Source organism: Chinchilla lanigera, unplaced genomic scaffold, assembly GCF_000276665.1.
Source record: "Chinchilla lanigera isolate Chin_1 unplaced genomic scaffold, ChiLan1.0 scaffold00010, whole genome shotgun sequence".
Lineage (NCBI taxonomy): Eukaryota > Metazoa > Chordata > Mammalia > Rodentia > Chinchillidae > Chinchilla > Chinchilla lanigera.
The window spans coordinates 5,628,995-5,652,228 of NW_004955411.1; the positions used below are offsets into that span (position 1 = coordinate 5,628,995).

At 44.5% G+C, this 23,234-nt stretch overlaps 1 protein-coding gene and 1 pseudogene across 1 annotated transcript in view; both read right to left on the reverse strand.

The window, feature by feature from the left end:
• The window catches only part of Efhc1 (EF-hand domain (C-terminal) containing 1), a gene marked incomplete at its 5' end in the record, with an annotated part of 51,656 nt that overhangs the window by 4,485 nt on the left and 23,937 nt on the right, over positions 1–23,234 (reverse strand). Inside the window, 4 exon segments of the mRNA XM_013510761.1 lie at positions 1,473–1,620; positions 2,001–2,214; positions 15,402–15,539; positions 20,422–20,642. Coding sequence (XP_013366215.1) covers positions 1,473–1,620; positions 2,001–2,214; positions 15,402–15,539; positions 20,422–20,642 — 721 coding nt within the window.
• LOC106147830 lies at positions 7,872–11,775 on the reverse strand (annotated as a pseudogene).

The window sequence follows — 23,234 nt, forward strand, 5'->3', positions numbered from 1 at the left end:
GACCACCTGGCTCAAAGCCTCAGCTTTGCCATGTAAAGGTGCATGGTCTTGATTCAGTTACGTAGTCTGTAGCTCAGTTTCTCCATCTGTAATATGGGGCTTTTGCGGGGGGGGGTATCGGGAATCGAACTCAGGACCTCGCACTTGCCAAGCAGGCACTGTGCCACTGAACTAAATCCCCAGCCCCACTGTGCGAGTTTTAAAGGAAACCAACTCATAAAGGTTGTAAGAATTAAATACATGATTACATATAAATCACTTAGTGCCTGACAGCAGAAATGCAACGAACACTAGTATTTAATGAAGTTCCTTTGACATCCTGTGTAGTGGGAGAGTTAGGGCAGATTTTAAAATCACTGGAGGAAGAAACACATCCATCCTGGTTCAGCTAGGAAAGGAGCGTAGGAAAGCTGGGAAGGGCCAGACAAAGAAGGTGGCCCCTGGCCCAGACCTTGAAGGATACGAGGCTTCGGATGCTCAGAACAAAATAAACTGCAGATGACAGCAGCAGCCTAAGGGTGCTTCAAGTTAGCGCGAGGAATGCATCGGCCTGCAGGGCGGAGGATGTGGAAATGCGGATGATGGCAGATCTCCGCAGTGAAGGCAACTTCTTAAAAGGGAATTCAGAGGCGAGTGCCAGGATGGCGGGCCCAGCCGCAGGGTGTGATGGACTGAGGAGGGGACAGCGCGGGGAGAAAGCTGGCAGATGCTGTGGGGAAGCAGGCAGGCAGCGGCGGCAGCCCTAGGGGATGGCGGCCGTCACCTCCACAATATCCGCCCCCCTGCTTCTTCCTAACAGCGCCCTACGTCACTTGGAGTGCAGGTAGGGGTGGCTGTGTGTTCGGGTTTGGAGCTAAAACATCCCCCAAAGTCTCACGCGGCCGGAAGCTGACTGGATCAGGGGCCGTGCTACTCGTCAGCGGATGAATCCACAGGTGGGCGCTGTAAGGGGTGGGTGGGGTGTCGCTGGACCTCGTAGTCTCACTCCGGCTGGTCCCTCACCTGTGTTTGCCCAACGTTACCTTCTCAAAGTGCAACCGCCCACCGGGGCAGTCACAACCTGCTGTCACTCCCCAGAACCTCTTATCGCCCAAGTCTGGCCCACCTTCCCCTGGCGGTTTTCACTTGATGTACTGCGCAGTTTACTTGTGTGACCGTCGAGCTCCTGCTCCTTGCTAGGTCAACTCTCGGGCAGGAACTTCCTGTCTATTTTGCTTACTGATGAAACCCAGTGGCCTAGTGGTAGCATCTGGAACTCAGGCACTTGATTATTTGCTAAACAAAAGAAGTGAGAGTGTTTAAGTCATCAGTCATTACACTGGACCAAGGGAAACCCTCTGTGCGTCTGAGAACTCCCACCCTGTGAAAGAAATCCGAAAATGAAATGACGACCTGTCCGCTTTGCCAAGAGTTACTTCCTGAATATCTTGTATCTGCCAAAGCCAAAAAGCTCCCTGGGCGGCCAGACGTACCTCCCCAACTCTGGGGCAGCAGCTTCTGGCTTCCGGATCCGGCTCTGGACGGACGCGAGGGCCTCCGGTGAGAACTGCGAGGCGTTGCTCTCCATGTACTTCAGCACATACTCGTCAGCATCCAGGATGACGAACCGGTGGCCAAACACTGCGGAAGAACAGCGGTGCGCTTGGTTTGGTTACACGTCTCCCGAGTGCTCAGGAGTAAGCCACAGGAGCCCTCGGTGATAACTTCACAGACACGCCTTTGCGGCCCAGACTAAAGACCTTTCACTCGCTGCATAAAGTTATGTGCGGCAGTCTTCTGAGGGCTTAGGAAGTTCAGTATCAACATCTAACATATGCAGCCAATACAGAGTTCATTTGAAAAAGAAGAGATTAAGACATTATGTCACTTACATAAAAATATTAGCTTCGTCTCGGCTGCAGTATACCCTGATGCCTCTTACAAGGCTTAAGTGAACTGAATTACGATTAAGAATCTATTTACCCAGTCCGCAGGGAATCCTGATCTGCGTTTAGACCCACCCTCAATCACAGCGCCAATGAAGAAGTCACCAGGGCCGTAATAGACAGGATTGTCCACGGGAGACAGGGGCTTCACCACTCGAGACCTGCCGAGGTACTTGCCCCCCATGATACCAGAATTTCGGACAGGAGGCTCAAAGATACTGATCATATCCGTGGCTAGAAAGTACGAGAAGATGAATCGGCGGTCTTTGTCTTCTGGGATGGGGGACTCCTAGAAAGGTGAAGAGAGCAGGATATTATGAGGGTTCATCGCCTATCCAGACGCCTCAAACTTAAACGCCCACAGGAGCCAGGTGTCGCCTACAAACGCCACAGCGTGGGTTCACGTAATCTAAACACACCGCGCGTGGGGGACGGCGGCCGGGGGGGGGCAGCTCATCCGCCGTCTCCAGCCGGTCGGTCGCTGCTTTGGGACGGGAGGCCCAGGACTGTTAGCGCTTCCCGCTATTCCACGGGAAGACGGAAATCTAAATTACAGTTTAAAATCTTCTGAGTTTTAAAAGCTCTGACTCCAACTCTTTTAAAGCAACATGTAGCGCGAACAAAACACAGGGGTGGGCTACATTCCGCCGGTTGGACGCCTTGTGGCTAACCTTGTATTCAGCTTCCTGCACACGAGGGTGACTACACAAGCTCACTATTTTTTAAACAATTATATATATTATAGTATAATATTATGTATATAATTATATATAATGTATAGTATATTATTAATATCACCATGTAATATAATACTATATATTATAATATAATGATATATATATATATATATAGAGAGAGAGAGAGAGAGAGAGAGAGAGCGCGCACAGAGGAATAAGTAACGTAAAATCACAAACTGAAAGTGATCCAGAGAAACTACCTGGAGACAAGACTTTTGCTAAACCGTGCTGCTGTGAGGGACTGCACGGCCCTTACAGAACGAACTGCACCTCCGCCAAGTCTTCATACAGCTCTGCTTACTCCTGCCTACATCCTCCCGTATTTCCTCTCGTATTGCAGCTCATCACACACATTCTCATGCAGCCTAGGCAGTGATTACTGTAATAATTTCCCATGTACTGAAGAAAGTCTTTAGGTTTCCCGTTAGTAAAATAATTTTCTTATACCATTACCTAATCTATTTTTGATTGGCTACCCATGCAATGAAAAATGAATTTTAAACAAACGCCTACAATACAGTTAATAAAAATCAAATCTCTGCTCAGTAGGCATCAGAGGGTTCCCACCACACTTCAGATAAAACACAAAGCTCTAGACAGGGCGCACCATGAGTGCTGGGGCGAGGTGGCAATGGTTCGCCAGGGTAGGAGGGAATATTTTACAGCTTACAACTGGTTTAGTCAATTCTGAACTAGGTTCACACTTAGAGAAAAGTCGCGTAAGTAGCATGGAGAATGATACGCGCCTCACCACCCTTCCTCTTACGTAGCTCTTGCTTAATTCTCCCATTCACTGGATTCACCTTCACTGGTGGATCACAGCTGCAGAGATTATTGCTGAGTCAGGTGACCGATGGTAATTTTCATTTCCCTCTTTTCTCTTAGATGTATTAATTGAAATTCTACTGTATGGAGGAGCCGTCTCTTTGGAGACTGGTGTCTACTACTGATACATCATGTAGTGCTGATATATAAAATTATGGTCACATGACCAGAAAAAGCAGACCAACTTTGGGCTGGTTTTATTTTTCAGTTCTGTGCAGGATGTTGTTACCTTTGCCCTTACTCACCAGACTGCTGTCGCTAGCCTGCGCCCAGCCGGGGCACACCACGGGTCCCGGAGCCCGGCGCTGGCTCTTGTCCAGCCTCTTCCACCTCTGCCCCTCGCTCACCGCTCTGCACGCTGCTCTGCCTGACATGCAGTGCCTCACACCTTTCTGATTCACTCGAAGTCTTTCATTCCATCTCTGCTCACCTGTAACCTCCTCAGACAAGCTTTCCCAGTCTGCCGGTGTAAACAAGTCCCCTCCTACCGTTTTCTGCTCTTACTTTGTTTTTTTATAGCATGGGTGTCTTAGTTACTTTTCTGTCATTGCTGAGACAAAATACCTGATACCCGAGATTAAAGGAGGAAAGGTTTATTTAGCTGACAGTTTGTAGAGATATCAGTCCGTAATGGGCTGGCTCCAGGGCAGGGTGGCTTTGTAAAGGAGAACAGTTCACAGCGGGCAGAAAACAGCAAAATCAACAACTGACTTTAGCAGTGTCTTTCTGCCCTTTTGTACTCTGCCCTGGCCGCTGGGATTAAGGCAGTGCCAATCCAGGCAGTGAACTGATCACCCTTAATCCCAGCTTCGCACACTCTGGATTCAGCCACCCCTGAAAAGCACCCGCCATGATTACATGAGGCTTTGGGGGACATCTAGACACAGACCTTAACAATGTGTTACTACTTGTCCTTTTCGGATATTTTTCTTTATAGACTATCCTGCATCGCCAACTAGAATGTAAGCTCCATGAGGGCAGAGCTTTGTCGATCTTGTTCTCCCCTATATACTTTATATCTGTTTCTTTTATCTACTGATGAATAAACTAATAATTAAGCATGTTTATCTGTGTATTTTGTGTATTACAAAGCACATCTAAAATATCATGGGCTATGAAATAAGCATACGCAGGGGCTGGGGATTTAGCTCAAGTGGCACAGCGCCTGCCTGGCAAGCACAAGGTTGTGAGTTCGATTCCTGGTACAGGAAAAAAAAAAAAGAAATAAGCATACACATAATAAATAAGAGGTAAGACAAAAGGAGGCAATAATATTTTCTCAGCACCCAGACTGCACTGCCTTGCATGTGCCCGGAGGGTACACACTGTTTTAGAGATCATCACTTAAACCATGTTTCCTATGTGCTTGTAATGCCTCCCAGCTCCTCAGCTAGCATGCGAAGCACACGCTCTACACTGGGCTTTAATTCCAGATCATATTTTTTTTTCTTAATTATGTATCACCATTTTGCAACCTTTTTGTTTATGGGTATGTGAATGACTGGACTTTGGTGAATAATGTGAACAATGAAAGTATATATTTTTGGCAGAATATAACACAGCATATTTCAAATTCTACTGGACAACCACCAATATGATGTGCAGTATCTGGTGTAAAGAAGCTTTCTTCGGCTTTCTCTCAGTGATTCCTCGGGAGGGCGGGCAGGCACCGGAGCTGATTTTCCTCTTGTGGCGGCACACTTTCCTCCTGTGCTCCAATCACGTGTCTGCAGATCTCCTCACGTTTCCCCAGCCCCTCAGCCAGCCCCGCCCCCTGCGCCCCAGGCAGTTTACGGCATGTTTTTACTTAGGCACCAACTGCCTGTCTGAGTTCACGGGCCTTGCTTTCTCAGAGCTTGTCTGGTGTCCTTGTCTGAACTCCACAGGACTTAACCACACGACTTTGATCGTTTCTCCAATATACTCCCTGTTAAAAAAACGGTCCGTCTTAGGAAGTCCCACTTCATGCTTAAACCTTTTCCCCTTTCTTTCTTCTTGCAGAACTTTTGCGATGAGCCTAATAAATACAGTTTCTATCTCTGCAAATAGGTCAGGGAAAAACATCTGCAAGTTATCATGCCCAGAACATCACTAATCCGGTGCACAAAAAATGTTCACTATTTCCTAATAGTGCTAAATCTTTGCACTGTCAACTGTGACACAGAGAAAGCGTCAGAAAACCCAGATGCACAGCTTGAAGTATTTTCATACAGCGATCACTCACGTCATCACCACCAGGGGGACAAACAGGACCGACAGGACGGAGACATGCTCTGCCCATCAGTACTCTACCTCCGCTCCCCAAGGGAAGCACCACCTGCGGTGTTGTGGTGTTCTCTCTTTTCTGACAGATGCGCACTCCTAAACAGTTTTATTGGTTTTTAAATCTGCATATGAATGGAATTATATAACATGCATATATTCATTTGTGTCTGGATTCTTACATTCAAAGTTACGTTTATTTTGTTGCTGTTGTTGTCTTTTCGAGACAGGGTCTGGCTATGCGGTCAGGCTGGCCTTGAGCTCACTTGGTAGCCCAGGCTGGTCTCGAACTCGCAGTGATCCTCCAGCCTCAGCCTCCCAAGTGCTGGGATTAAAGGCATGCGCCATGACACCCCGCCACGTTTATTTGTTTTGTTTTCTTTCTTTTTGGTACTGGGAATCAAACTCAGGACTTTGCACTTGCCAGGCAGGTGCTGCACCACTGAGCTATATCCCCAGCCAAAGTCACTTTATGTGATTACCCATGTTGCCATGTGAGGCTGTGGTTCATCAGTTGTCACGGAACAGAATTCAAGTCATTGTGTGAATGTGTCATTATTTATCCAGTCTCCTGTATGGACACACAGGTCTAGCATGAACATTATTATGGCTATTCCTTTGGCTATTATGAATTATACTGTCACCAACGTTCTTCCCTTGTGAGCATGTGCAGTGGACTGTATGGGCACCATCTGTATACTCGATTACGCCAGGCTGCCTTCGCGTGGTTGTATCACTGACCACGTAAATTGCTATGCTTCCACGTTCTCACTCACATGCCAGTCCTCCGGCTGGTAAGCAGAGACACCTCATCAGTGTCTTTGGAGGTCCTCCTATGTGAAATTTCCGTTAAGTGTTTTGCTTACTTCTTTTTAATACTTAGAGGGTGTCCTCTGTTCATACCGGATAAGAGTTCCTGGTTGATTTCTGCAGTAAACATCTCTCACTCTCACCATGTCTTTCTAATTTTTTCAAAGATTTTTTTTTGGGGAACAAAAATCCTTCATTTAGTGTAGTTAACTTCTCTTTGTGTCCTGATAAAGGTTAAGATTATGCTATCATTAAGAAGTTTTATTGTTTCACCAATCTACCCAGGATTTATTTCTATTTTTGGTGTGAGTCAGAAGCCAACTCTTTTCTCCCACATGGACATCTACCTGTTTTGATACCATCTACTGGAAAACGTTCCTCCCTATCCCTCTGCACTGCCGTATTTGCTATGTAGCAAGTTCTGTTTCAGGCTGACTATTCTGTTCCACTGTCCTAAAGATCTTTGAATAACATATTGGTTTAATGAATATAAATTTATAATATATACTGATATCTTGTTGAGAAAATCCACTGATCTTACTCTTTTTTCTTATCTTTTGGAGTTGAATTTTATTTCTTCTTTCTGCAGACGTGACATATATTTCCCGGTCAGTGACGCTTTACCAAACATTGTCCTGGGTCAAAGCTGGTGCATGACCGATGGCACGTCTGCTGCCCCCACTCACACGGAGCTGGACAGGAAGCACTACCTCAGCAGGACAGGTCTGGACAGGACGAAGAAATTGCAGGGTCTGTGCCTAACCCCAGCAGAAACCCAACCAAGTGGCTTATACGCAAGGACTTCAGGCAAACTTGCAGAAACACAACGGCCGCGCTAAGACGGCAGGGCGGCGTCGGTCTACCTTCATGCACCAGCGTGAGCTGCTTTCACAGCCCTGACAACCGGAGGGCAGAGAGCACATAATACTTCGATCTTTAAGTGCGTCTTCACAGAATTTCTAAGATCACATCTACTAGCTTACCTGAGCTTTCATCTATAACAACATTTTCTTGAAAATAATGTTTAAAAGAGACATCTAGAAACACGGAGACCACATCAGGAGCAGCAGCAGAAGTGTTACAAGGACTGCAGATGTAAGACTGGGAGTTTATTTTCCATGGAGTTTTCTTCCTCTCCTTCCTTCCTTCCTTCCTTCCTTCCTTCCTTCCTTCCTTCCTTCCTTCCTTCCTTCCTCCCTCCCTCCCTCCCTCCTTCCCTTCCTTCCTTCCCTTTCTTTCCTTCTATTTTTAAGATAGGGTCTCATTGGGTAGTTTGGGCTGGCCACTCTGTAGCCCAGGCTGGCCTCAAACACACAGCGATCCTCCTGCCTCAGCCTCTGAGTGCTGGGATTACAGGGCTGTGCCTCCACAGTCAATGGAGCTTTCAGGTAAAGGACCTCTCTCTCCATTGCTTCCTCAAGCCAGGACAAGGGTCACAGGAGACTGTGAAATCTCAGCCCAGGCGGCAGCCTCCGGTGCGTGACTCCCTGGATTAATACTCCCTAACAAAAACCCACTAAGGCTGAAGGAGGAAACAGACCCGTGTAAGAAACGGCTGTGAACACACAAAAGGACTCACGCAAAGCCTGCTGCAACAGAGGACTGGTGGCAGGGGCTCCTCCATGCCGCAGACGGACACAGCAGCATGCGCACTGGGGAGGCTCCAGAGGAAGGGCTGAGAGGCTCGATCCAGAGAAGCCCGACTCAGAAGCACCTGAGCGAGGTGTGCGCACGGGAGGAGCACTGTAGTTAGTGAAAAGGAGAAGGTGTTTCCGGGGAAATGGGCTGGTCCTGTCTTTGAGCTATCGGTACTTAACGCGAACGAAGGGCCGGAGAAAACTCAGTCTTTCCAAGACGTAGTCTTCAGCGGAAGTCTCTGAACGTACTGGGCTGGTAACATCAGAATGATCCCATCCCTTACCCAGTGAGACTGTCTGGGAAGCTGCGTACCGGGTGATTCACACAGCAGTGTAACCACTAAGCCACTGCTTACGTCCAGTCCCCAGCCTTCTTTCTCTGCTCTGCAGCCCGGGAACATTTCCTGAAAAGCCAGAAACTCTGTAAATGTGTGCAGTACGTGGACGGTATCACCCGCCTCTTCATCCTCACGGTGCTGTAGCACAGTCCTGAAAGCTGCCACGCTGCGTCCCGGATCCGCTCCAGCAGCTGTTCCCGAGAAATATACTCAGTACAAACGGGAGTGTAGGCGAATTTATCCTCCTCTGTGCCTTCAAACTCCTGGTCGTTCTTGGCTATAAAATCTCTCCGTAGTAACTGGAACTTGTCATCCACGCTAATGTTCTCTAAACAGCCAACTACAAGGTCACTCTCAGCAGCAGGAAGAAGAATGAAGCGCCAAGTTCTCCTCTAGGGCGTCCACCTCCATGCGCGCGAGGGCTCCTCAGCATCTCACCGCACCCCGGCCCCGGCCCCGGCCCAGCCGCGGCTCTGCTCCGCCGGGCCCGGGCACTGCGCGGCCCCAGGCCTAGGCCTCGCGCCAGCTCAGAACCGCCTCCAGGCCGGCTGCCGGCTCTGGGCCAAGAGCCCTTGCTGCGCCAGGCCGCTCCATCCACTGATCTTACGCTTTCCCGAGTGCTACGGCAATTTTGGTGTTTTGCATCTCATACAAATTATGGAATGAGTTTTTCAAACTCCGAAAAAATAAACACTCTGGGCTTTTGGTTACAACTGCTTTGAATGCACAGATTAATTTGGAACAAATAGTTTTATAAAATTGAATTTTCTACCCAATCGATAGGATGTCTCTTCCTTTATTTAAATCTTTAATTTTCTCTTGAAAAGTTTGAAGTAGTATATACTTTTTGTTTGATTTGTTCCTGAAATTTAGTATTTTTGATGCTATGATAGATGGTATTTTTAAATTTCATTTTTTGTGTACTCACTTTGTTAAAATTAAATATAGATTCTTCTTTATTTTCTACATATATAATACTTTCTTTTAGATCATTAAAGTTTTATTCCTTCTTCAATATTTATACATTTTATTTCCTGTCCTATTCTACTGTTGTAGCCAAGAGCTCCAGAGAAGTGTTGGACAAAATGTACGGGACAGCCTTGTCCCGCTCCTACCCTCAGAGAGCGCGCGCGCATTTCACTGCTGTCTGTTCCGTGTGCAGCAGAGGGTTAGCAGAGACCTGTTATCAGAGTAAGAAAAGTCTGTTGTATTCTGCTTATTAAGAGTCTTCTTTTAAAATTATAGAAGGTTATTTTATCAAATGCTTTTTGGAACCTATTTTTCTCTTTTATTCTATCAATGTGTTAATTTTTCAGAACTGAAATAGACATTTTTGGTTTTTCACTTTCTGCTAAAGTTTTCAATCTTATTCTTTATCTCCTTAAACACAGTAAACACCACTTTAAAAAAAAGTTTGAGTTTTATTTTAACTTACGTCTGTTTCCAAAATTCACTCTTTACCACTGACCATATGATCTCTCCAAGGCAGTGTCTATTAAATTAATCTGATTCAACTTATTAGATGTGATAAATATTAAATGTACTATAATAGATAGCACAGCTAATGCTAAAATAATACACTGTCTTGAGAAAATTATAGTACCATACATATATATACAAATAATTTAAAAGTAGGTCAGAATTTGACTGATGCTTAATGACGATCAAAATTTGAGAGGTACAAGGGAGAAATTAATGATCTAGGAAAGGTCTATGGGGAAGACAGGACTTGCACTTGTCCAAATTCTTGGTTCAGGGCTGCCGTACCTAATACCATGGAAGCTTACTGAAGCCTGGGCACGAGGTCCAATGTTTGCTGGAAAAGACACACAGCTCTCGCAGCTGTTATTTTACAGCTGAGAGAGACAATGGACAGCTGTGCATTTGTCCTGTTCTGTGCATGGGCACAGAACAAGATTTGATTATCTAAAAAGTAAAACATCACACTGAATGGGAAAAAAGTGAGACCATTTCTCTGAAATCAGGACTGAGACAGGGTGTCCACTTTTACCATTTCTGTTCAGTGCAGTACTTGAAATTATCCAGAGCAATTAGGCAAGAAGAACCAATAGGAAGGGAAGAAATCAAACTATCCCATTTACAGACAGTGTAACTCTTTACCTAGAAGATCTAGCAGTCAGAAGACTTGTAGATCTGATAAATTCAGCACAGTGGCAAGGTACAAAGCAGCATGAAAAATTCAATAGCTTTTCTACACACCAACAATGAACTTGCTAAGCAAGTCAGAAAGCATTTTCATCAGAATGGCTTCAAAACATTAAAATATTTCAGAACCAACCTAACCACGGAGTAAAAGACCTCTCAGTTAAAATTACACAACCCTGAAGGAGATACTAGTAAATGGAAACACTTCCTATTTTCCTGGATCAGCAGAATGAATATTGTTCAAATGGCCAGAGCAATCTATAGATTCAGTGCAATTCACATCAAGATACCAATGACACTCTTCACAAAACTAGAAAAAACAATCTTAAAATTCGTATGGAAGCACAGAAAATCTAGGAATAGCCAAAGCAATACTTAGTAAAAAAGGACAGTACTGGAGGTATCACAGTTTCTGATTTCAAAATACACCCAAAGCCACAGTACAAAAAATAGCATGGTCCTGGCACCAAAATTCCACATAGACCAGTGGGATAGACTAGAGGCTGCAGAAACAAGCCCACATAAACCACAGCCGACTGGATCCTGAGAGAATCGAATACACACTTAGCAAAAACAGTCTCTTTAACAAATGGTGCCGGGAAAGCTGGATATCCTCAAGGCAAAGATTGAAACTAGATCCCTCTCGCTCATTCTATACCAAAAAACCAATTCAGAATGGATCAAAAACATGTATACGACTCCAGAAACTTTGAAACCTTTAGAAGAAAACAGGGAAAACAACTCCAGCCACAGGTACAGGCAAAGTCCTGAATAAGACTGCCAGTAGCACAGGAAATACCAGCAAGAACCAACAAATGGGATTTCATGAGGTTCGAAAGCTTCTGCGCATCAAAGGAAACAATTAACAAAGTGAAGAGACAACTGACAGAATGGGAGAAAATCGTGGCTAGGTACTCGTTCAACAGAGGCTTACTATTCTGAATACATAAAGAACTCAAAAATTGACACCAAAAAATTACCCCATCAATAACTACTGGTCCTTAGGGTTTGTCGATATTCACTTTGTATTTAATGCTACAATTGACGCTGGTACTGATTTCATTACCATACCTAAGGTGTCATAGCTGTTGCTATTAACTGGTTTTATCGAGATGCTAATATTTAATGTTTCCTCGGGGGCATTAACTGTGGCCCATTCTGGGAAAACTGGGCATTGGCCCAAACGTGATACGACCTCCCACCTCAGGTGAGTGGTGGGGGGGACGGGACCAGGGGGACCCTGGGACAGAAGCAAAGGCCAGTAGTTAGCCACACCTAGGGAACACTACTGAAAAGTAGACATTAAATAAAGAGGTCACCGAGCCAGGCGTGGTGGCACACGCCTGTAATCCCAACACCCAGGAGGCTGAGGCAGGAGGATCACTGTGAGTTCAAGATCAGCCTGGGCTACAAAGTGAGCTCAAGGCCAGCCTGAACTGTACAGCAAGACCCTGTCCCAAAAAAAAAGACAAAAAAAAAAAGAGGTCACCATACTTAAAACTTTCTACTACAATAAGTGCACAAGCTTTAGCACAAAACAAAAAAATAAATAAAAATGTGAGAAGACAAGCCAACAAAACACCTCCCCGAACTTCCAGCTCCCCTAAAGCTGACCCACGGGGCACCAAAAAGGGGAAACACTAAAGTGATTCACAGGCCTCACACCCAAATGATCCAAAATGGTATCAGAAGAGACATCAGAACAGTTTAATAACGTAAGTGAAAGATCACAGCAGACATAAGAAAGAAGATATTGGGCCAATTAAACAAATTAACTAGCCATCCTCAGAAGCAGTGAGCTCCCGAGCTCCTCCGATGATCAGGACAGCTGAGTTCCCATCAGGGAAGCCAACGTGACAAGCTTCTCCAGGAGACGGGCAGTGCACCTTCTTCCCCTCTGGGGCCAGGAAACGATGCTCAGAGAGAGGACCAGAGCTCCCCAAAGTGAACCGAAGCTGTTTTCAGTGCCAACAAGGTCCCGAGCTTCTCAGAGGATAAAAACAGCCAAGTTCATCAGGAAAGCCAGCATGACGAGCTCCTCTAAAACAACCAACAGCTCCTTACAGCTTCTACCAGCTCCCAATAGCCTTCTCAGTTCCCAACAGCCCTTCTAAGCTCCCAACAGCCTCCTTCTCCTTCTCCTTCTCTAGTTCTGCCTCTTATGCTGCTGGCAACAGTCCCCAGGTGAGCCTCCCACACCCAGCACTACACTTACTCAATTCAGCTGGGGGTTATAAGTTGACCACCAGCTGTCAATCCACCACACTATCTTTCAAAATTAATGGAAAAATGAGACACTTTCATGGTAAACAGCACCTAAAGAAATGTGTACCTACCAAAGCAGCACTCAAAACGGTTCTCAAGGATCCCCTAGAAAGAGACAATGAGCTAAATATGAGAAAAAGTCCAATGGAATGAATACACCAAGTAGGGTGAACAGTTAAGTGGAAGGGAAAGACAGGGAATCAACAACAGGAAAATAAGGCAACGACAGAAGTAAGTCAGTACCTATCAGTAACACTTCATGCAAATTGTCTTAATTCCCCAATCAAAAGACACAGTCTGGCAGAATGGATCAAGAAAAGAAATACAGCCCATAAAAGAATTCCAAATAGAAAATCAGGAGATTAAATATTCTACTGAAAGTTGATGTAGGTGATCAGATTTAAGCCAAGTGCCAAAATAATCAGTGGACTGATTTAGAAATCACAAACCCAGCATCACACACTCTAGATCCAGCCACCACTGAAAAACCCCCCACCTACGACTACATGAGGCTTTGGGGGACATCTAGACACAAGCCCTAACACCAATAAATTGGACAACTCAGAAAAGATGGATAGATTCCCAGATACATATGAATTACAAAAATGGAACCAATATGATTAAAAAGCCCTTAATAACCTAATAGTGAGCAATGAAGTTGAAGCAGTAATAACCTATCAAGAAAAGCCCAGGTCCAGACGAGTTCACTGCTGAACTCTATAAAAACTTCAGGGAAGTTCTAACATCAGTACTCCTCAAGCTTTTTAATGAAATTGAAAGGGAAAGAGCACTCCCAAAATCATTCCTGGAAGCTACCATTACCCTGATTCAAAAACCAGACATGAATTCAACAAAAAAAAAGAACTATAGACCAACCTCTTTAATGAATATAGATGCAAAAATCCTCAACAAGATACTGGCAAACAGCATGCAATCAAAACAGTCATTCATGATGACCAAATAGGCTTTATCCTAGGAATGAAAGGATGGTTCAACATACACAGATCAATAAATCTAATACATCATATAAAAAGAAGGACAAAAGGACAAAAATCACACGATCGTCTCAACAGATGCAGAAAAAGCCTTTGACAAAATCCAATATCCTTTCATGATTAAAAAAAAAATCACTGAACAAAACAGGTACAGAAAGACATCTTAATCTGATAAAAGCCATTTGTGACAACCTACTTCCAACATCATATTAAATGGGGAAAAACTGAAAGCTTTCCCTCTAAAGTCAGGAAGGAACAAGACAAGGATGTCCTCCATCACCACTCCTGTTCTACATAGTACTTGAAACACTAGCAAGAGCAATTAGGCAAGAAAAAGAAATTAAAAGGATATGTGTAGGAAAAGAAGTCAAATTATCATGTGCCAATGACACAATCCTCTACACAGAAGATCCAAAAAAATCCACTAAAAGAATAACCAAATTCAGTAATGTAGCAGGATACAAAATGAACACACAAAAATCAATAGTATTTCTGTACACTGAGAAAAAATATCACTCACAATCACACCAAGAAAAGTTAAATACTGAGGAATTAACATAACTAAGGAAGTAAAAGGCTCTACAACAAAAACTAAAAAAGGAAGTTGAAGAAAACATCAGAAAATGGAAAGATATCCCCTGTTCTTTGGTAGACAGTCAAAAGGGCCCCACTTCCTAAATTGATATACAGATTTAACACAACCCTAATCAAAATTCCAACAGCATTCTTCACAGAACTTGAAAAAACAATCCTAAAATTTATAAGGAACCAGAAGAGACCCAGAATAGCAAAAGCAAGAGCAAAGCAGGAGGATTGGGTGGGTGGAGGAACTCTTCTACACTGTGGGTAGAAATGTAACTTAGTACAACCATTATAAAAATCAGCATGGAGGTTCCTCAATAGAGCTAAAAAATAATGCTACAATTTGATTTAACTAAATCACTTCTTGTTATAATTCTGAAAGAACTGAAGTCAGCATAACATCCAGGTATCTGCATACCCATGTCTATTGCAGGACAAGTCACAATAGCTAATTCTATGGAAACAGCATAAGTACCCTTCTGCAGATGAATGGATAAAGAAAATGTGGTACATATATAGTCTGGACTATCATACAGCCATGAAGAATAAAACCATTTACAGGAAAATGAATGGTGCTGTAGACATCATGTTAAATGAAATAACCCATGCTGAGAAAATCAGATATAGCATACATTCTCTCACATGAAGAATCTTAAGAGAAATTTTTTTTTTTAAATAGATGATAGGAAAGTAGAGGAGGAAGGGGATTGTGGAGGGAGAGGAAAGGACAGGGGGTTTCTGGGGGTGTGGTGGTCAAAGTATGTTATACACACACACAAATACACCAAAATGAAACACACTGCTCTGTACAGCCAATATGCACTAATTAGAAAAATAAAATTTTAACATTAGCCTTTACCAGTGCGGCCAAATAGCGAAGCACCTTGTTGTCACTCAGCAGCAGTTTAATATCTTTTTTTGGAGGCTTTGGAATGAGAGCAAAGCAATTCTGAGCAGAATCTTCCACCAGTCCATAACCATTATATGGAGGCAGTTCCTAGGGAAACACAGGAAGCAGTGTGTTCAGTGACGTGAAAGGTAACTGTAAGTTTCTGTAAAAAATTATGTAAAACACATTTAAAACCAATTCGTCTATATCACAGATGTGGTCAGAAAATGCACCACTTCTTCCTTTCTTCTTTATGGTTTTCAGCATGTTTGCTGATGACGGAGGTGACTACTGACGCCACAAAGCATTTGCTAGGCGGCTAGGTGGAAACTACTGACGCTGTCCACGGGCCCCTTCCTGCCGCCGCAGGCCCAACCCCACCTCCTCTCCCAGCTGCAGACGACCCTGCAGTCACTAGGACGATGAGGTCTGTGGGCTCGTCGGTAATCACTTGGTTCCAAGATGTGGGCCTCAGCCTAGCAGATTTAGACTCTTCCCTCAGATCACTCAGTGTGCATGTGCTAGATTTGGACACGGCTTGGTAAGAACCTGCTTCACGCTTTTTTTCCTCTTCTGCCTCCATATTTCTATTACTTTTATCGGATTTTGCTTCACAGAAGAGGATGATAGATACACTTTGGGGGTCCACGTAGGACTCTCCTTGGGAAACCAAATTTCAGATGAAAAGCTGTTCGACAAGCTGGCGTGCAGGTGCACACCAAGCTTATGTTATGCGTCATTCAGGTTCCAGGAAGTGCTTAACGCATCATGGTAGGAAGCAAAGACGCACTGACCTAAAATCTTGAGGGGAAAGGCTGTTTTCCGCTTCCTCACCAGCGCTCAGTGAAGAGCACGGGGTTCTTTTTCCCTGATTCTTGTTCGCTGTCCTTTCTTAGGAACCTCAGCTCATATGCTCTGCTGCTTGTAGACACTTTCCCTAAATCTTGTTCTACATCATTTACAGGTACTTCATCAAATGGGTCCACACAGTTGGGAGTACCATCTGTTACGGGTACCGCCTCAAGAATGAGTGAGGTCACCACATTCATCCCAGGTCTCATAGTTGGAATACTCACTTCCCTCACCCACGTGCAGGGGCGATAAATGTGACAGACATGGCCAGAACATGACCAGTGGACTCAGAACATGGACAGCGCCCTGATTTGCATCAGCTGCAAACCACTACCCGATGAAGATGCACGTTATCAAGAGAAAGGGACCCTGGCCTGAGATACAACATGCTGAACACTTGCGACTCTTGGGAGGTTAGGTAGAAACTGCAAGCAGTGTAACTCGAACTTGTTTTGCATTTGTACCCGCAGACAGTGGGCACATCATGGACGGAGGTGGGCTGAGAGTTGAAGGATTTTCAGCTTCTGAGCCTTCTCCTCAAATTGCTACTTTGGGGGCTGGGGATATAGCTCAGCGGCATAAGTGCCTGCCTGGCAAGCACAAGGTAGTGAGTTCAATCCCCAGTACCACAAAAAAAAAAAAAAAAAAAAAATTGCTACTTTGCTTTTCCTGAATCATAGTTCACTTACCCGGGCTCGGGAAAAGACTGTCCCTAAACGCCAGCCCACGTACCTCAGGTTCTGGTTCTTTGCCTTTTTTATGTGTTAATACTTCAGCTACGGCCTGGGTTCCGTTCCAGATCAGATGAGCCACTCTGACTGTGGACGTCAGCACACGCCTGCTCACATGACCCGCCCACCAGTGTTTCTGCCTGAGCTTTCTCAGCCTACCACCCTGACAGCCCGAGTCTCACGGTCCTTGAGCTACTCTGTTAGGGGCCACCCCACCACAGATAAGTTCTTCTGGCTCTAGCTTCCTCCTCCTGCGGCTGGAGCAAGCCTAAGACAAAACATATGTGTCCACCACATCCGCATGACATACTGCTGACCCAGCAGATGAGCACGACCTCCAGAATCACCACGCTTCTCGAGTGAAATATACCCATTTTACCTCCACTTCTGTTCCTGATCATTGGCTTGGCTCTAGCTTTGTCTCTTGACCTGGCTATAGACTCCCAGCCTTGGTTCCTATTTATATTGCTTAGGATTAAAATGACTGAAGTGTAATGGCTAGGGCCATTCATACAGTGCCTAAGAAGTACTTGCTCCTTGGTAAGTGATGCACTCCTATTCACTTCTGATGAAGACTTTGAAGGATGAGCAGAGAAAACTTATTTATATTAGACTTAGGTGTTATGGAGAAATCACTAGAAAGAAAGTGTAGATGTTTCCTTATATAGGATTAGATTTATTACAACAGAGGGACTAGGATGGGAAAAAACAAACAAACCAGCCAAAACCTACAGTGCTTCTTCAGCTATCTCTACCCTTTATCCCAGCCTTCCCTCCCTTTTCTCTCCCTAGAGGATAGGTTATAAGAAAATAGATCACAGTGACAAGGGTGAGGGACAAGGTGTTCTTAGATACAAAAGCTTTCACTGAATAAAAAGAGTGTGGCCATGTGGCAGTCTCTCCCCAACTTATCTCCTTCTTGTATTTTTTTTCTTTCTCTTTTTTTTTTTGGTGGTGCTGGGGATTGAAGCCAGGGCCTTACGCATGCAAGGCAAGAGCTCTACCACTGAGCCACGTCCCCAGCCCACCTTGTATTAATTTTTGACCTATAAAAGAAATGTCCTTGTACCTGACAATGTAACCCTAGGCAAGTTAAGAAATAATTTAAACTGTTATGTCACCCTACACACATCTATAAACTAAACTAGTAGAATAAGTTGCTTGATCAAAATCTAGATCTGTTCCTAGATCTGTTCCTATTTTCCCCTGTAGAGTAGATCAAGTGCTGTGAGAGAAATTAAGGGGCAAAGGGTTTATTATAATTCTTCTTTTTTTGGTAATTCTTAAACAATGAGCATGTTTATTGATAAACAGTTCTATCAGAGAAAAAAACCTGACAGCACACAGGTGCCACACTTCCTTCTAGAAGTTTTACTGCCCCTGGGAACTACTAGCATACCAAACCAAATCATTCTTTTGTACTTGCTTTTGGGAAGCTTTATTGATAAGGGTCTTGCCTAGGACATCGCTACCTTTCTGGGAAACACCATATATGCTGCATAGACAGTTTTCCTCAGTCCAGTTCAAGAAACATGATCAGGGGCAGGGGATATAGCTCAGTGGCACAGGTGCCTGCCTGGAAAGTGCAAGGTCCTGAGTTCGATTCCCCGTACAAAAAAACGAAACATTACCAGCTGCCTGCTGTTTGTGAGGGACTGCACTAGGTGCCAGGAGCAGAAAGAGGAAGAGGACACACGGGGTCTGCCCTCAAGGACCTCACAGACACTTTACCGGGATAGCTGAGAGCTGCTGGGGGAGACCGACAAGACCCCCAAGAACACAGCCAGGAGGCCGAGCACAAGCAAGGCGAGAAGCACATGGGGTGGAAGACAAGGGCTTGGGCTGGAGGGATTCCACAATTTCACCCTTATTTCATTGTTCTTTTCATGAGAAAAAGCCCAATGACATGGTTTTACGCACATCATGGCAGCATAAATACGGGACACAGGTATGAATGCCCTGCTGTACACACAGGCAAGAGCCACAGAGAGGTTTGTACGAGTCGCTTCCGCCCTACTACAGTGGCCATCACTACTGCTAGTTCATGACACTGTACCACCTCGACCCCTCAGGTACGCCACGCATTTGCTATATCATACGACATCTAAAACATGTAATTTTGATTTGAACCTCTTTAAAACATGCGTCTTGGCTAAAATTAGGAAGGATGAAGTTCATCAGATTCCTCTTCTGGTGCTTTAAAACTGGCACGAAACTCAGACCAGAGTGGAGTTTTGCAGCGCACAGAACCGAACGCTGTGGCTCTGCATGGTCCTAAGGACAGCGATGCCGCCGGGGAAGAAAGCCACCTTCCAGCATCAGTTCTTCAGTCTGGTTTTGCTTCCAGCATTTCTTTTTTTGAGACAGGTTTTCACTATGCAGCCCAGGCTCGACTCAAACTCACAGCGATCCTCCTGCCTCAGTCTCCAGAATGCTGGGATTACAGGTGTGTGCCACCACGCCTGGCCCCAATCATTTTTTAAGTGAAAGGATTTGATAAGCAGGCGAAGGACAAAGAGATGTCATGGGTTCTGTAATCTCAAAAAGATGTCTTTTTTAAAGAATTAGAATCTTGTAAAAGTCATACAAAGGAAAACGCTGAGAACACGGTGGAGTAGGACGCAGGAGGGCTGTGGCTCCCTATCGTGGGAGCAGTCACACTGGCAGAATCTGTCCAAAGTAACCACTTTAAAACTCTGGGCTTTATGAAGGTTTCTAACTGGCAGGGGAAGGCTTGCACAATAAGCCGCGGCTAATCTCTACACGACTCTTAGCAGAGCAGCAGCTACCCATCCTACCTGGCTAGACCGGGGGTAGGCAGCCCACGGAGCCCGCGCACAGCTAGAGGGAGCCAGACTGGGCACAAAAGTGCCGCGTCCTCCAAGTACCGGTGATCTGTGCTCTGGTCAGTAACTCTGCTTCTGGTCCAGGAGGCGAAGATAAGAGGCACGCGGCCACCGTTTGCACACGTCCCCTCGGGCTGCCAGGCCCCGCCCTGCAGCTGCAATGACTTTCCAAGGAGCCAAAGGGCCACTTTCCCACTAAACAGACTTTAATAAACTCCATTATTTTCTTTTCATTTCCTGGATCACCAGTTAGACTGAGGTTCTTTCAATGTTGCTCAGCCATGTGTTTCTCTTCCTTTGTGAACTACTCCACTATGGATACTTTGTCAGTACTGTGTTCACAGAGGGGTTCTTCCTCTTTTTTATTTTTTTTTATTTTTTTTTTATTTATTTTTTTTTTTGGTTTTTCTCCGGTACCGGGAACCGAACTCACGACCTTGCACTTGCCAGGCAGGCGCTTTTGCCGCTGAGCTAAATCCCCAGCCCCCTCTTCCTCTTTTTTAATTTCTAGGTAAAAGAACATGTTTTTTCCCACCACACTCAGAACTCCTACTCCATTACCTGTTTTACGGGCGGTGGTTCCTGCTTGCTTACGTCAATGCGTGGTAAATCAGGGATCCCAAACTTTTCTTTGTAGAACTGCCGGGTAAACTGGTCGCAATCGTAAATGAAGAAAGTTCTCCCGAGGATAGTCAGCGGCTTCCCCACAATGAAGTCTTTGGCAGTGTACCACTCCAACACCTCCTGATCGGAGATCTCCAGCACACACTGAGGGAAGTTCTCTAGCACGAAGTGGAGACAGGGAGAAAGGAAGAAGGAATGAGTACAGGAAGGACTGACACAAGGCCCAGGACTCTGGGGACTAGGGAAGTACTCTCGGGTCCAGGGGCAGGGACTCGCCTCTGTTTTCACAAGAATGTAAGGCTATATATTTGCATCTGTTGCCAGGACACGTAAATAACCCCCCAGATGGTTTGTGTAAAGTCTCTTTCCCATATTCAGCTGGATCCATTACTAAAAATCACTAAGCTTAGCACAATTAGTTCTTAGAAGAAACCGCCATGGGAGGAAAGAACAAATGACCTTTTTTTTTTTCTTCAAATGACCTTTTATAGGACATATAAGAGTCTAAGATCCAGGAAGGATCCAAGTTATTTGGTTCAACCTCGCAACCATGCATGTGCGCATGCAACAACTCTTAGTAACCATTCATATGCTAAACACATTGCTAAACGCTGGAATTACAACAAGTAAAAATACAGACACAGTTCCTGCCTTTGTGGAGAAAATACTCTGTTTGGGAAACAGATACTAAACAATGACTTGAAGGATGGCTTCATTTCGACTGTAATCACTGCTGCTAGGACAGTGTGACCTAATGCTGGAGGCAGAGGGCAGAGACAGTTAATGAGATGACTACAGTAATCCATGCCTGTGGGAATCAACAGATTTTTAAATGCAGAGTCAGTCTTGCATGTTCGGGATAAATCCAGTTTTGTCATAGTGTCTTCTGAGAACTAAAGGTTCACGTGTTTAAGATTCATTCGCTACAGCTTGGCCTTCATAGAAATCGTGAGTCAGTACTTTCGGCTAGCCTGCCACATCTTAAAGTTATAAACAGGAAGTCTGAGTGCAGGACCCTGATCACAAAGAGAATGAAAAGTAGACTTGTGTTTTCCTAACTGATAATTACTAAGACAGAAAAACAGGAGAAAGACTGATTTGCTATAGCAGAAATAAAGACTTGATCCCCAGGCTGTCTTCACGGTAAGGAGGTGCTATCATTTCCCCAAACACGCATGTAAAAGCTCTACGGTTCACGGATCCTTCCTCGGTATCTACTGCCAACCCCACCAGATCCTTCGGAGTAGTCCAGGACGCGATGGGTGACGGGAGGCACAGTTCACAACAGCCTGAGCGTCTCAGGACACAGTTGTCCAGGAGCTCTGGTGCTCGCGTATCCTATCCGGTCATCTGCCTCTTCTGCTCAACAATTTCTTCATGTATGACGATACTTTAGGATTTTTGTACCTATGTTTACGAGTGAGATTTACTGCAGTTTTCCATTCCTGTGATGCCTTTGGTTTCGCTCACCTGTTTTAAATGAATGAACTAAGGAGTTCTTTTTATTTTTCTCTGAAAGGGTTTGTGTTAAGCTTAAAATTATTCTTTAAGTGTTTGGTAAAAACCACCTACAATATTCATCTACATTTGGTTTTTTCTCTGTGGGAATTTAAAAACTGAATCTGCTTCTTTAATGGTTATAGATATCGGTTATCTATTTCTTCTTGAGCAAGCTACTGTATAATTTTCTGAAAATGTGCTCATTTTCAAATTAACTGGCAGAAACTTGGTATTCTCTTATGTTTAAACCTTTCTGCCTTTTAAAAATGTGATTCCTCTTTTGTTTTTAATATTTTATATATACGTGTGCCTTGTTTACCTCACCCTGGAAAATCTTGTCAATAGCTAGTCATTTCATTAGTCCTTTCAAAGAAACCACAGATCTCCGTTATCTTTGTTTTCAACTTTATTATTTTCAGGCTTATTTTACTATTTCTTTCACTTAAATCTCTCTTAGATTCACCCTCGGGTCACTTTTCTAACTTTCAGCGTCTGTAAATTGTGCGGCATTATTGAGCACACCCCGCTTCGCCCGCATTTATCATCAGCTTCTCCGACTGGAATCGCAACCAGACCCGAAGCGTTTCTGCTCTTCGCCTCCCTTAACCCTCTTCTACGTTGTTCACCTTCCTGCAGACTGGTGCTTTCTTCGCCTATGGCTGATCTACTATTTTACCTGCGGCAATGAAGATGTTTATACTTTTCAGATTTTCTCTTGGGTTCTTTCCCAAACCTGTTCGGCCAATTTTGATACCTTTGCATTGCTCTGTAACTTTTTGTTTTTGTAAAACATATTCGATATATTTATTTTTATTCTCTATAGCTCAAGTATTTGCACTCTTCGCAAGTGTGTACCATAGGTTACTCTCCCTGCGTCCCGATGGAGAGTATTGTTTTTACTATCGTTACAGTGATGTGTGTGAGGGAGGGAGAAGGCACGTGTGTGCGCTGATGTTTCTAATCACATGGAAATTCCCTGTATTAACATGTGTTTACTGACTTGTGGTCATGGAAATTTCTTGAATCGTGGATTTAAAAAGAAATTCTTTCAGAATGGCTTGCATTTGTTTTACCTTGCCTTACCAAGCCAGGTCAGTTGAATCTGGATTTTCAATTTGGTATTCTGAGAACATACATAGTATACAAATTCAATTCTGACCCCAAACGTGGAATGTTGATTTGCAAAAACTTCTTGGAAGACGTCTTTCTTCCTTTTCTACTGAGAGTCAAGACTGAAGAGGATGGCAGCG